The sequence below is a fragment of the Parambassis ranga genome, chromosome 2, assembly GCF_900634625.1.
Source record: "Parambassis ranga chromosome 2, fParRan2.1, whole genome shotgun sequence".
NCBI classification, from domain to species: domain Eukaryota; kingdom Metazoa; phylum Chordata; class Actinopteri; family Ambassidae; genus Parambassis; species Parambassis ranga.
This window is the reverse complement of record NC_041023.1, coordinates 41,815,089-41,830,370: the sequence shown is the minus strand read 5'-3', so window position 1 is coordinate 41,830,370 and position 15,282 is coordinate 41,815,089. Positions and strand designations below refer to the sequence as shown.

Below are 15,282 nucleotides of genomic sequence, written 5' to 3'. Positions count from 1 at the left end.
CTCATGTATTTATATAATATTACATTTATTTATTTAATGTCTGCATTGTGGGTCAAATAAAGGTTTCCTCCATTTTAATTCATATTGATTCAGTTCATGCTGTATTTATGTCTCCTTGAAGCTGACAGCAGCAGCAAAAGGGCTCACGTCTGTTTTACCACTGGATGTAGTGAGGTTTATAGTTAACCAGAGAAGGACTGTGTACGTTCATGATTTGTATTTTAAGAAGCGATTTGCATATTAGGGATGAAATAAATACAGCATGAAATATAAATAACATTAAATAAATAAACTTGAAGCAGACACGGGCAGCATGTGTGGATATGTCAAATATTATACATTTCTGTTCATTAAATATTATTGATGGACATGCTAGATAAAATATTTACCAGATCACATTTAACATACACATTATGATGAGTTATTATAATAATTAATAATATGTAATAATTATAATTATTACATATTGATGTCTTCATTTACAAAAGCAAAATATGTATTTTTATATGTTGTATAATTTTGATGAATATGAAACCTGTGTTAACACGTAAAACATATTAATGTTTATCTTAAATGTGTCATCTTTTATCTTTTATATGTACATTTGATTTCCTCTTATTGTAGCACCACATCAGGTTTCTTTATTTTATATATTAATTTATTACTAATTAAAAATACTGTAATGATGAAACACTAAAATAATTCTGCAGAAACAATAACTCAATTTTATTTTTTTTAATTTATTTTTTTCTGTCCGTGTGCTGTGTGATAAATTCTATACAAAGTAAAAAAATAATAAAAATGTGATTCAGTAGAAACAGTTCATGAAGAAAGTGACTTTAAACAGCTTCAACATTTCCAACAGTAAAAATAAATGTTAGTTCTTACCTGTTACTATCAGTTTAGTTCCAGGACCAAAGATCCTCACTTCCCACACAGTGAAACAGGCTCATACAAAAACCTGCTGAGTGAAGGATCCAATCAGGAGGCAGAATTCTGTCAGAATTCCATGTTGCAGGAACGTCTGTGTAAAACAGAGACACTGAAAATCTCCATGTTTGTAAAAAACATCGAAGCGTCTTCATCATCAGCTTTTTCCTGCTGATTCTAAACTTCCTCTGTTAACATGTGAAGCTCCGACTGGAAGACTCCCAGTCAGCGTCCGCTCTGGTCACATGGACTCATTCCTTCCTTTGTTGGGATCAAACATGGATTTGTACAGCTTTCGACGCTTCAGAGCTCTTTGAGTGTGTTTGAGTCTGAGATGGAGGTGAAACATGAAGCTGATGTGGTTTTCTGTTCTCTGCTGGTTTTTGTTCAGGCTGCTCGCATAATCTCTCACTGTGGGAACTTCCAACATCAACCCAACAGGAGCAGTAGTAGGTGGCTGAATGATCCTCTTTAACTGTCTTGAGCTTCAGCTCCCAGCCCTTCTGTGTTTTTACAGCTGAGAAATCATTTCTTTGAGGATGACTGCTGTATCTTTTATCGATGTAACCATTACTGTTATCAATACGAAGAATCACTCTGAATGTGTCCTTGTCTTTCTTCTGGTACCAGTGCACATAGCTGTAGCTACACTGTTGAAGCCCTCCACAGCTGAAGGACACATGTCCACCGACTCTCCTGGTCAGCGAGGCGTCGTCCTGAATCAGATCTGCTGCCATGGAAACCAGCGCTGCAGAGACAGGTGGAGGTCAGTGATTGTTACAGGTGCGGCTCGTCGGCACCTGATTGGCTGGAAACACTCACCTGAACACAGACAGCAGAGAGCAGCAGCCGGCAGGAGAAGCATGTTTCCTCTGGTGAACTCACAGAGAAGTGACGCTCTGATGCAGCTGAGGCCAAATGAGGACGAGCTGCTCAAAACTCCCATCAGCCCCTGCTGCCCTCAGATAAGACTGCTGGGTGCTGTGGTTTGTAACCACACCATGAAGGAGGAGCTTCAGATGAGACTGATCACTGCTAATAGAAAAGAAAAGATATAAAAAGAAAGAAAAGAATTCTTATGAAGAGTTGATGATGCCATGATATCTGGTATTACCACAGTTTGGCGTTTGTGTGTGTCTAGACCTGGTGGTTGTGAGGAAGGCTGGAGAACAGGAGAGATGAGGGTTTGGACTAATTGGACTTATTAATGACTAACTTGTTACTAACCAGACTGAAAACTGTGTCATCACACACCCACACATGTTGTGTTATAAACTACTATTCATATATATTTATACACATACATATGTTTTTGAAGCATGCTTTGTGGATGGGAAAGGAGGCAAGAGCTGAGCCTGTCTGAGCATGTGGCTCCACCTAGTGGACAAAAGTGCAAACCACTGGCCCAGTCACAGAGGTCAGAGGCTCATGCAGATCATGGGGCATGTTTTGCAGTGCTTATCACAAGCGTGCTTCTCCTGCAGTTCACACGCTTGTGAGGACAAACACTTGTTGCTGTTGTTGCAGGACAAACTGTCTGTGGTGGTTTGGCAGCGTCCTCCTGATAGTTTTAGTCTCTTATCAGATGTTCAGGTGAGCCACACATCAAGACATCAGATATAAAAAGGTGTTGTTGTTAATATGACGCTTTGTGATCAGCAGGGGTGGTTGTTTTAAAGGAAACAATAGTAAGTGTGCGTGTGTAAACGGCTCACCCGCGTCTCGAACTCGGCACCTTTTGCGCCCAAAATGCTGATCATCCCGCTACACCACAAGAGAATCATCCCCGATGACGTCAGTAAACGAGTCATCAAGTACTAAAGTAGTTGTCGATGCATTTTGCCCTCGAATATTACTCGAGTAATCGTTGCAGCCCTACATACAACTAAGTGTCACCGAAAATGCCTTTGAATAAAGTGATGAATTCAGAATCATTTAGCTGCCAAAGACGTAACATTTGGGAGCGCTAAATGTAATCTACTTCATCCTTTGTCCTGTGTATGGTCTGAGACAGATTGTGGGTGTCTGCGGCTTTCTTTTCCTTGTTACTTATCAAGTGAATGTGACACAAAATTTGGGTGGAGGAAGGAGGGGAGATGTTGCATTTGGGGGGATGCTGGTGCCGGAGGGGTTTTGGCGGATCAGAGAGTGGAGAAGAGGATATATTAATCCTATTCACCGTTTGTTTCATTTGCATTAGTACCCGCATCTTCAATCTTGCGTCAAAATCCTTATGCCAGACTCTGCTGAAGAAGCTAGAGTTCTCTCTATGCTCACATGCTGGATGATTTCCTCCTCAGAAATCCCTGCTTAGTCATCTTCGGATCAGCTCCATTGAGCTTCTACCCACTGTGCGTATTGATAACATGAGTCGACCCCGTGGCCTATGGCCTTTTGAATTCTCCACAAATTGGTTTCAACCCAGATCAGGTGTATTTCTCCTTCTGTTGATTCTCTCCTGGAATCCCTCTTCGCATGGACGTCACTAGGGTTGACTGATAGGGGGGGCTTAGCCCCTAGAGAGCTAATTTGCGACTTGGACACTTTTCTCTATAAAATAAATGTAAGAAACACAAATAGGTATAACAAAATACATATTTACACATTATTATCATTCATTTCTTATTGTCACTATATATTATTTTTCAGATGGTTCCAGATGCTCCAGGTAATTAAGATTAAGAAAACCTTTATTTGTGCAAAATTGTATTTATTTGTGCTATTATTTGGGCAAAATGCGTTTTTGCAACAGCACAGTTACAGAAAGCAAAAGATAAGAAAAGCTATATACATAATAAAATAAACTACCAATATTATGCAATACAATTAAAAAAGAGTTTACAGATTAACTATTACTGCACAGATGAGTGGAGGTAGAAGTGGTTTGTAATAAAATGTACATAGTGCATCAAAAGAACAAATAAGTAAGTTATTGTATAGTGTGGTGTGTGAATATTGCACCTATCAACCACTAATCCAGCTGTTCATCTGTGGAAAAAACTTCTGCCAGTGACTCGGAAACAGCGTCACAGTGTTTAATCTTTTCTTATTCTTTCAGAAATAGTCACGCTGTAAATGTCTCTTTTGTCCCTGCAATAGTTGTGTGGCAAAAGTTGAAAAATGAAGCTGCGCTACATGAAAGAAGCGCTGTTTACTGTGAGTGTCTGAGAGCGAGCTCCCCTGTTCATCTGGAACGTATTCGATGTAACTTCCGGGTTAGCGTAACAAAACATAGCACCGCTAACAAGTCAAATAAAAGTTTCCAGTAAGAAATAACAGTGAATAACAGTATATAACAGGGGTATGCAGAACAATGTACTTCCCGGTCTACGCGTCTATTATTGCATTCAGAGCCGCTTTTCAGACGTGTAGACGACTCAGCTAGTCAGGGGAAATACTTATCTTGTCTTCAGAAGACATCTTTGATACACCACGTCAGAGGCACAAGGCTCTACAATTGGATATTTGAGCCCCTTGTGATATCACTCGATGGTCCGATTGGACACTGACTTGCCTGTAGAATAATACAGCCAGGTTACGTCACACAGATATGGCGGATAGCTCCGCGGAAAGCCTGAAGTGAAAAAACATCTCTAGCTATTACCATTCCTGATATATGAGCGACTTTGTAAGATATATGCTTTCATGTCTTATACGACATGGTCAACTCCGAAATATTAACCTGTGGAGGTTCTGGTTCCTCCTGGTCCAGAATGGAGTTCTTCTTCTGGTTACAGAGCTGCTGGTCAGCCAGAACATCCTCCACTTGACAACTGTGTTGTTGAGTTAGATCTGCAGGGCAAAAGGTCAGAAGGTTCACAGCACACAGAGAGATGTATTTTCTATATACAGAAAATAGAACATAGAAATACCATCAGCTTTTCAGTAATATCATGTCAACAGACATTCCCTGCTATTATATAGGGGGCAGCTATTTTCTATACAGCAGCAGATCATAACAGAAGTCATTCAAGGTCACCTTTCCTATAGAACAGGTCTTTACTTTGTTCTTTTATCAAACACAATAAATAGCTGCCCCGTGCACGTACACACACACACACACAGGCACGCGCTGATAAAATCAGTATCTGTCTGATCGGCTAGTGTGTCGGATTAACTAGTGCCTGAATTAACTGGTTGTCACCTTGGTGTGATATTGATGTAATGTAGGTGTATCTCAACACGTTTTTTTTGTACAAACCAGGAATTTTTCTTCCCCAAAATTCAATTTTTCATCATTTCAGGAGTAACAATGAGAATAGTGATGTCGGCCAGTATGTAACAGCATGTTCAACGGCCTCTGTTGTGTGGAAATGAATATATTGTGAAGCCAAAAGTTAAAAAAAGAAACATGATCACATCTTGAACCACTGGAGGTTTGATAACGGGATCATTAGACAATTAGCATCTGCTAGCTGTGATCAGGTAGTTTATAAGTGCTGTAATTGTGCTATAGTCTTGATTCCTGACCCCCAAGAACCAAATCATGGACTTTGTTAAATATTACTGCTGTCTGTGTCTGTCATTGGCAGACAGGAGCCACAAACCTTCTGAGGAATTCTAAGCAGCTATTGTCTGTATTGGATTGTTTAGTGCTGCAGTATTTTGATCAGGCAGATGAGCAGACACCAAAAACCTCTGTTGACACCGCTATACTTTTTGGTTGTGAACAAAAACTCATATTGTTGTTGTTCAGGTCACGTTTGAACGGATGAACTGCAATAAATGAAAACTTATCAACTTGGGCTACATCGATAATGCTCAGCTCAACAACTGATGAGGCACACAATGGTAATGTGTGAGTGTCTTCACCCAGCTTAACTTAAAGTCATGAAGTCAGTGTCCTCCTGTTAGAAACACTATGTGTTGAATGTGCACTCTTTTAAACAGAGCCGTTGTTGTTACGTGACATTGTCATGTTTACATACCTATTCTGTGTAACTTGATCTAAGGCTTCAGGAGGAGATCCAGCAGTTTGCGCTGACGGTCCATCTCTTCCTCGTACTGGACGATAGTTTGTTCAAACACTCCCAATATTTCAGCAGCAGCAGCAGTTAGCCGCTCGCTGATAAAACCTCTCAGAAACTCAACAGCAGCCATTCAGATGTGATAAAACACTCACAGTAGTTACACTTCTGTTCAACTTCTGCTGTCGCTGTGCTCGTCTTTGTTTTCCTCTTCCTCCTTCTTCCTCCTCTTCTTCTTCTTTTTCACTTTACTGGTGGATTACCGCCACCTGCCGGACTGGAGTGTGGACAGTTGACAAATATGTTTCTCTTACCTCACCTTTAAAGGTCACAGAGGAGGATCTGACTGTCTGACATGTGATTCTCTTCCTGACCTGTGCTGACATTCAGTAGATTCAGTGTGTGTGCATGGAGGAGCACAGCTGTACACTGTCATGCTGTGTGTGTCCAGAAGGAGGGAGGAGGACACTTGATGCTGTTTGATGTAAACATGGACAAAGCAGAGAGCAGGAAGAGGTCAGAGTCCACACAGCAGGCAGCTACATGCAGATGTGCTGACAGTGCAGGGCTGATGAGGGCCGTGGAAACAGGCGTCTGATTGGAGGATTGTCTGCAGGTGAGGCAGGAAGGAGACAGAGCCTCTGAGACTCATTTTTAGGGACCATATGACATCATCATTTAGATGCATCCTCTGATTCTTCTGTCAACATCAGACACATCACAGTTTGATCAGTTTTCAGATCACACACAGCAGTATCAATAATACTGAACAGACATTACACACTCCATCAAACACACACACACACACACACACACACTTATAATAGAGATAATAAGTAAAGTTCTTTACAATAAATTCACATTTTTATTATCACTTCACACATGGCACAGTATATATGGCAGTGAGTTAAAGGTGGAATATGTAGTAGAATTAATACCACATATTGACACTAGGTGGCAGCACTTGAGCTAAAAGTTGTGTTTCCTCCTCTCCTGCTTTTTGTTTCCACTCATTACTGTACAACATGATCACGTGACTGGTGTGCTGCTTTCTTCTTATTGTTAGAATGATGATTATACAGCTCCTGTCTCCAGTCAGAGTGAAGGACAGCAGCAACATTTACTCTCATTTTCTATTGACTTCAATCATTTCTTTCGTTGACCACAGTCATTCATACATGTCTTTACTTCCTGTGTTGCTCTGATTATGACATCATTCTCCACTTGTCTTAAACAGGCCTGTTAGGTCTGCTTGTGACATCTCTCTTCTCTTGGTCTGTTAAAGAGAGCTGTTGGTCTTGTGATGACATCACAGGTCAGTTGCTGTGTTAAAGAGAGCTGCTTGGTTGGGTTGTGACATCACTGTTTACTGACCGTGTTGCTTCTCGTTGGCCTTGTGATGACATCACAGGTCAGGCAGCTGTGGCTCAGGTGGAAGAGTGGTAGTCCACTAACTGTAAGGTTCTCAGCTTGATCCTCATTCCTGCTTTGATGGTGACGTGTCCTTGGTGACAAGCAGGCATTTACATTGTACCTCTGGTTCATACTCTCACCTTCACAGACAACATGTACAGTGGGGAAAAAAAGTATTTAGTCAGCCACCAATTGAGCAAGTTCTCCTATTTAAAAAGATGAGAGAGCCCTGTAATTTTCATCACAGGTATACCTCAACTATGAGAGACAAAATGAGAAACAAAAATCCAGAAAATCACATTGTAGGATTTTTAAAGAATTTATTTGCAAATTATGGTGGAAAATAAGTATTTGGTCAATAACAAAATGTCATCTCAATACTTTGTTATATACCCTTTGTTGGCAATGACAGAGGTCAAACGTTTTCTGTAAGTCTTCACAAGGTTTTCACACACTTTTGCTGGTATTTTGGCCCATTCCTCCATGCAGATCTCCTCTAGAGCAGTAATGTTTTGGGGCTGACGCTGGGTAACACGGACTTTCAACTCCCTCCAAAGATTTTCTATGGGGTTGAGATCTGGAGACTGGCTAGGCCACTCCAGGACCTTGAAATGCTTCTTACGAAGCCACTCCTTTGTTGCCCGGGCGGTGTGTTTGGGATCATTGTCATGTTGAAAGACCCAGCCACGTTTCATCTTCAATGCCCTTGCTGATGGAAGGAGGTTTTCACTCAAAATCTCACGATACATGGCCCCATTCATTCTTTCATTTACACGGATCAGTCGTCCAGGTCCCTTTGCAGAAAAACAGCCCCAAAGCATGATGTTTCCACCCCCATGCTTCACAGTAGGTATGGTGTTCTTCGGATGCAACTCAGCATTCTTTCTCCTCCAAACACGACAAGTTGAGTTTTTACCAAAAAGTTCTATTTTGGTTTCATCTGACCATATGACATTCTCCCAATCCTCTTCTGGATCATCCAAATGCTCTCTAGCAAACTTCAAACGGGCCTGGATATGTACTGGTTTAAGCAGGGGGACACGTCTGGCACTGCAGGATTTGAGTCCCTGGCGGCGCAGTGTGTTACTGATGGTAGCTTTCGTTACTTTGGTCCCAGCTCTCCGGAGGTCATTCACTAGGTCCCCCCGTGTGGTTCTGGGATTTTTGCTCACAGTTCTGGTGATCATTTTGACCCCACGGGGTGAGATCTTGCGTGGAGCCCCAGATCGAGGGAGATTATCAGTGGTCTTGTATGTCTTCCATTTTCTAATAATTGCTCCCACAGTTGATTTCTTCACACCAAGCTGCTTACCTATTGCAGATTCAGTCTTCCCAGCCTGGTGCAGGTCTACAATTTTGTTTCTGGTGTCCTTTGACAGCTCTTTGGTCTTGGCCATAGTGGAGTTTGGAGTGTGACTGTTTGAGGTTGTGGACAGGTGTCTTTTATACTGATAACGACTCCAAACAGATGCCATTAATACAGGTAACGAGTGGAGGACAGAGGAGCCTCTTAAAGAAAAAGTTACAGGTCTGTGAGAGCCAGAAATCTTGCTTGTTTGTAGGTGACCAAATACTTCTTTTACTGAGGAATTTACCAATTAATTCATTAAAAATCCTACAATGTGATTTTCTACATTTTCTTTTCTTATTTTGTCTCTCATAGTTCAGGTATACATATGATGAAAATTACAGGCCTCTCTCATCTTTTTAAGTGGGAGAACTTGCACAATTGGTGGCTGACTAAATACTTTTTTTCCCCACTGTAGTACTTGACAGTGACCACTTGAGGGCAGTGATGCTTAATGCTACATCTACTGTTTATTAACAAGAGGATTATTAGTGTAGAGAGAGATGGAGGAACAGCTGCAGATATCAGTGTGATCTCAGTGGTTATTAGGATGGAAAGCAGCCAATCAGACGGCTCTGTGGGTTTCTGTGGGTTTCACTGTGACGGTTACAGAATCATTCCAGGAAGTCCTCAACCTGCCTCATTTCCTGCTCACTGCATGCTCTTTAAACTGATCAGTCTGCACTCAGTGTTTTCAACAATTAATTAATCACAGAAAATGTGTTTGGATACAAAACATCAGATCTGAAAGAGTTTATTAATATCAGAAAGTGACAGAGCTGCAGAGAGTCTGAAGACAGCTGTAGGTTAATTTCCTCATCTACTCACATTGAAACCATTCATTCATCATCAAATCACAGAGAGCACATGTGTGCAGATAAAACATTCAAACATTTTCTCATTTTATGTCACTGTGAAGGAAACAGCAGTCGTCGGAATGCAGATTTATAGAAGAGGATTAACACACACATACACCACGCTGAACACACACAACAGCCGTGTGGTTTCATTCTTTGATTTTTATCACATCCTGTTCTGCACCTGCTGCTTAACAACCATGGTCGCATGACTGCCAGGCTGCAACATGATGGATCAGCTTTACTGTGAAACAACAGTGAAATAATGTGAAGACACTTTGTGATAAAAAGTAAAGTATAAATGCAGAAAGATCGAAGCAGACAGGAAGTCAGATTCAGTTTTATACTGACTCAAAGTTTTAGTACAAAGAGAAAAAAAGAGCATCATGTGATCACTGATGGACTCTGAGGACAGTGATGGATGATGTGATGGAGGACGAGCAGTCAGCCGATCATCAGCAGAGAGAGTCCACAGCAGTACAGCAGACTCTTCACTATCAGCACAGTGTAAAGCAGCAGGAGCAGCTTCACCCTGCACTGAGACTGGAAGGACCCTGACACACAGACAGACACACAGACAGACAGGTCATTCTCTGACTGTGCTGGGATGTGAACATCTTCATCCTGAATGGGTCTTACAGTCAGTGAGCTGCACAGCTGGCAGGTCTGCAGGTTCTCTCTCTGGAGGACAGGAAGCTGCAGCTGGAAGCTCTGAAACAGAAGAGTCACATATTTACAAAGGTCCTCTGCTCTCTGCTCAACATCTCATGAACATGTTCATTACCTTGCTCTGTTTGGGCCTTCACTGTGCCCCCCTCATGTTTGACATAGCAGCTGTACTTATAACTGCTGCTCTCCTGCTGCTGGACAAACAAGATGGCGGCGCTGTGTCCCGTCTCTCTGAGCTCCAGCTGCTCTCCCTCAGCAGGATGCAGCTCCTCCAGCGAGCCGTTCTCCTTCTGTCGTTTCCAGGAGAAGCGGACCAGAGGAGGAAACATGTCTGAGGCCAGACACAGCAGGGAGCTGCTCCCCTCAGGACGGCCTGTGGGTGCTGCTGGGTACACGTTCACCACAGGCTTCACCACCTGCTGCTCTGAGGCTACACAACACAGACACACAATCATCAGCCTGTCAGTGCAGCAGCTCCGTCATGCTGTGAGGGGGATAGGGAATTTAAATCATTCCTGAACTTGTATACAAGTATACAAGTATACAGGGTCATGGGGGGCTGGAGTCTATTGTATTTGTCAGTGGGAGACAGGCTTTGATGGGTGGCCAGTCTATCACAGGGCTGCCACAGAAAGACAAAGACAATGAACCTAACATGCACGTCTTGGAATGTTGGAGGACATGTCACATGATGCATCTGATGACTAAAATGTTCTGTCACATAAGAACAAGCAAGTCTGAATCTTAAAGGAAGCTAAAAGCAAATAAAACTTTATTTATGACAGAGCTTCTGACATTTAACTATAAACTGTAGCTGACCTACAACTGGTTATTATGACAAATCCACTGTTATAATATGAAGTTATATATAAAGTTTACACACATGTAACAAATGACAAAACTGCTTTATAATGAATCTGTCATATATAATACATATTATTTAATCACTTAAAAATCTGTAAATTGTTTTAATTGGTCAGATTTATGTATGAAACATGATTTAAATCACCACACTGCATATTGGTGGCATGTTATCCATTCATTTATTGCCTCATGTATTTATTTAATATTACATTTATTTATTTAATGTCTGCATTGCGGGTCAAATAAAGGTTTCCTCCATTTTAATTCATTTTGATTCAGTTCATGCTGTATTTATGTCTCCTTGAAGCTGACAGCAGCAGCAAAAGGGCTCACGTCTGTTTTACCACTGGATGTAGTGAAGTTTATAGTTAACCAGAGAAGGACTGTGTACGTTCATGATTTGTATCTTAAGAAGCGATTTGCATATTAGGGATGAAATAAATACAGCATGAAATATAAATAACATTAAATAAATAAACTTGAAGCAGACACAGGCAGTATGTGTGGATATGTCAAATATTATACATTTCTGTTCATTAAATATTATTGATGGACATGCTAGATAAAATATTTACCAGATCACATTTAACATATATATATGGTAAAAATATATAACATATTTTTACCATCATTTACTTCATTTACAAAAGCAAAATATTTATTTTTATGTTGTATAATTTTGATGAATATGGAACCTGTGTTAACACGTAAAACATATTAATGTTTATCTTAAATGTGTCATCTTTTATCTTTTATATGTACAAATGATTTCCTCTTATTGTAGCACCACATCAGGTTTCTTTATTTTATATTTTAATTTATTACTGATGAAAAAAATACTGAAATGATGAAACACTAAAATAATTCTGCAGAAACAATAACTCAATTTAATTTTTTTTATTAAATTTTTTTTGTCTGTGTGCTGTGTGATAAATTCTATACAAAGTATAAAAATAATAAAAATGTGATTCAGTAGAAACAGTTCATGAAGAAAGTGACTTTAAACAGCTTCAACATTTCCAACAGTAAAAATAAATGTTAGTTCTTACCTGTTACTATCAGTTTAGTTCCAGGACCAAAGATCTTCACATCCCACACAGTGAAACAGGCTCATACAAAAACCTGCTGAGTGAAGGATCCAATCAGGAGGCAGAATTCTGTCAGAATTCCATGTTGCAGGAACGTCTGTGTAAAACAGAGACACTGAAAATCTCCATGTTTGTAAAAACCATCGAAGCGTCTTCATCATCAGCTTTTTCCTGCTGATTCTAAACTTCCTCTGTTAACATGTGAAGCTCCGACTGGAAGACTCCCAGTCAGCGTCCCCTCTGGTCACATGGACTCATTCCTTCCTTTGTTGGGATCAAACATGGATTTGTGCAGCTTTCGATGCTTCAGAGCTCTTTGAGTGTGTTTGAGTCTGAGATGGAGGTGAAACATGAAGCTGATGTGGTTTTCTGTTCTCTGCTGGTTTTTGTTCAGGCTGCTCGCATAATCTCTCACTGTGGGACCCAGTCCAACAGGAGCAGTAGTAGGTGGCTGAATGATCCTCTTTAACTGTCTTGAGCTCCAGCTCCCAGCCCTTCTGTGTTTTTACAGCTGAGAAATCGTCTTTCTGAGGATGACTGCTGTAACCTTTATCGATGTTACCATTTCTCTTATTAATATCAAGAATCACTCTGAATGTGTCCTTGTCTTTCTTCTGGTACCAGTACACATAGCCACACTGTTGAATCCCTCCACAGCTGAAGGACACATGTCCACCGACTCTCCTGGTCAGCGAGGCGTCGTCCTGAATCAGATCTGCTGCCATGGAAACCAGCACTGCAGAGACAGGTGGAGGTCAGTGTTTGTTACAGGTGCGGCTCGTCGGCGCCTGATTGGCTGGAAACACTCACCTGAACACAGACAGCAGAGAGCAGCAGCCGGCAGGAGAAGCATGTTTCCTCTGGTGAACTCACAGAGAAGTGACGCTCTGATGCAGCTGAGGCCAAACGAGGACGAGCTGCTCAAAACTCCCATCAGCCCCTGCTGCCCTCAGATAAGACTGCTGGGTGCTGTGGGTTGTAACCACACCATGAAGGAGGAGCTTCCGATGAGACTGATCACTGCTAATAGAAAAGAAAAGATATAAAAAGAAAGAAAAGAATTCTTATGAAGAGTTGATGATGCCATGATATCTGGTATTACCACAGTTTGGCGTTTGTGTGTGTCTAGACCTGGTGGTGGTGAGGAAGGCTGGAGAACAGGAGAGATGAGGGTTTGGACTAATTGAACTTATTAATGACTAACTTGTTACTAACCAGACTGAAAACTGTGTCATCACACACCCACACATGTGTTATAAACTACTGTTCATATACATTTATACACATACACATGTTTTTGAAGCATGCTTTGTGGATGGGAAAGGAGGCAGAGCTGAGCCTGTCTGAGCATGTGGCTCCACCTAGTGGACAAAAGTGCAAACCACTGGCCCAGCCACAGAAGTCAGAGGCTCATGCAGATCATGGGGCATGTTTTGCAGTGCTTATCACAAGCGTGCTTCTCCTGCAGTTCACACACTTGTGAGGACAAACACTTGTTGCTGTTGTTGCAGGACAAACTGTCTGTGGTGGTTTGGCAGCGTCCTCCTGATAGTTTTAGTCTCTTATCAGATGTTCAGGTGAGCCACACATCGAGACATCAGATATAAAAACAGGACAGACTGCTTCAGATTCCCATGTTCCTGTTAACAACAAAGATCAACAATTCATTTCAGTGATGCTGTAACTGCACAATGAGAATATTTCAATCCACCAAGAAGACTTAAAAAGTACCAAGAAGCCCTGAAAGAAAATAAGATGATGATGTCACGTTGATACAAAGTCAGGCAGAAGATTTAAAGGTAAGTATCTAAGGATCATATGGAGAGGCTCCTGCCATACCAACTGTCAGCAGCCAAGCTAGTCGGCCTATAGGCTCCTTGTTTCTGAGTCTCTTCCGCCACCTGCTGGTCATATAGCATAACAGCATCATTTCTTTAGTTTAATTGTCACAATTTAGTGAATTTATTTGTTAAATGTTTAAGACACTTCAGGTTATCAACTTTGATGATTATAAAAAGAAGAAGCAGAACATGGTGTCCTTTAGGACAGCATGTGTAAAGACTGAGTCAAAGAACATGGAAAATAATCCAATCTAAATATAAAAATCCAGTAAACACATTTCCCTTCACTTTTTTTCTTCTGTGTGTTTTTTCTCTTTAACGCACATGGACATTACTAATAGATCCTATTGTTCAGGTTTGTATGGATGGTATATCGTGTAAATAGGTGCTTACATGAAGTAATACAATCTGCAAACTTGCCTTGAATGTCAGGTTTTAACAAAGTTCAGATTTCACAGTTTAACAGCTTTATTCACAGTCTTTTCAATACTTTTTGGAACTAAATTCAATGGAATTAATAAAAGAGAAAGAAGAAATAATGATGGGTGCAGCAAGTCCCTTTACCACCTGAGCCAACATCCCAGACACGTGGACATCCTCTTGACTTACTTTTCAATCTTTACTTTCAGTGTTGAAAAGTGTACACTGTGACATAAGAATCAGACCTTACATATATGGATATATGTTACCATTACTAATAAACCACAGACACATACTAACAGTCAGCAATAAAGAGCTTTCTCTGTATTATTAAGAAATGTGTGTGTTATGCCACAATGATTTCCAAAAATGGTATCTGCCAATTACAGGGTTCCTACACATTTTCAAATGTAAAATTCCAGACTTTTTCCATACTCAGATTCTCAGATATCACTACAGCATATCATATTAAGCTGGGGCCTAAAACTTGTATCAGTGCCCCATCTTTTGTCATCACTATATACATTAATCAAATTACATGATCCCACCCTGACACACGCACATCCTCACACAGATAAGTTGACTGTAAGACACACTAAATCACAGATGTGTAAAGATGTGAGTCACATTGTGCAAGTGCACACACAGGCTTACTGAAGCTTATGTAACATTTGAGAACAGCCATTATAGCATTCTTGTATTTACTATTGTGTTATGTCTACAAGCAAAGAGATGCTGGAAAGAATGTATGGGTATAGAACATTCACTAATGTGAGAAATGGGTAAACATACATTTACCCATTGTCGAGTGACATTAACTCTGGTGGAATTACAGTTTTTTTCTGAATGCTTAAACACCAACAATGATTCTTATAGCACAATTTC

General features: G+C 40.7%; 3 protein-coding genes and 1 gene segment (V, D, J or C); 1 reads left to right on the top strand and 3 right to left on the bottom strand.

Moving 5' to 3' along the window:
• Positions 1–15,282, bottom strand: part of LOC114444837 (NACHT, LRR and PYD domains-containing protein 3-like) — a 383,662-nt gene that overhangs the window by 248,008 nt on the left and 120,372 nt on the right. The window lies entirely within an intron of this gene.
• Positions 1–15,282, bottom strand: part of LOC114432357 (H-2 class I histocompatibility antigen, Q9 alpha chain-like) — a 267,348-nt gene that overhangs the window by 197,243 nt on the left and 54,823 nt on the right. The gene's annotated exons all lie outside the window — the stretch shown is intronic.
• LOC114432368 (gastrula zinc finger protein XlCGF17.1-like) overlaps positions 1–15,282 on the top strand; it is a 216,880-nt gene that overhangs the window by 189,963 nt on the left and 11,635 nt on the right. The gene's annotated exons all lie outside the window — the stretch shown is intronic.
• LOC114432386 (Ig kappa chain V-IV region S107B-like) lies at positions 970–1,795 on the bottom strand. The segment is given in 2 exon segments: positions 970–1,678; positions 1,753–1,795. Coding segments are annotated over 2 exon segments (519 nt in total).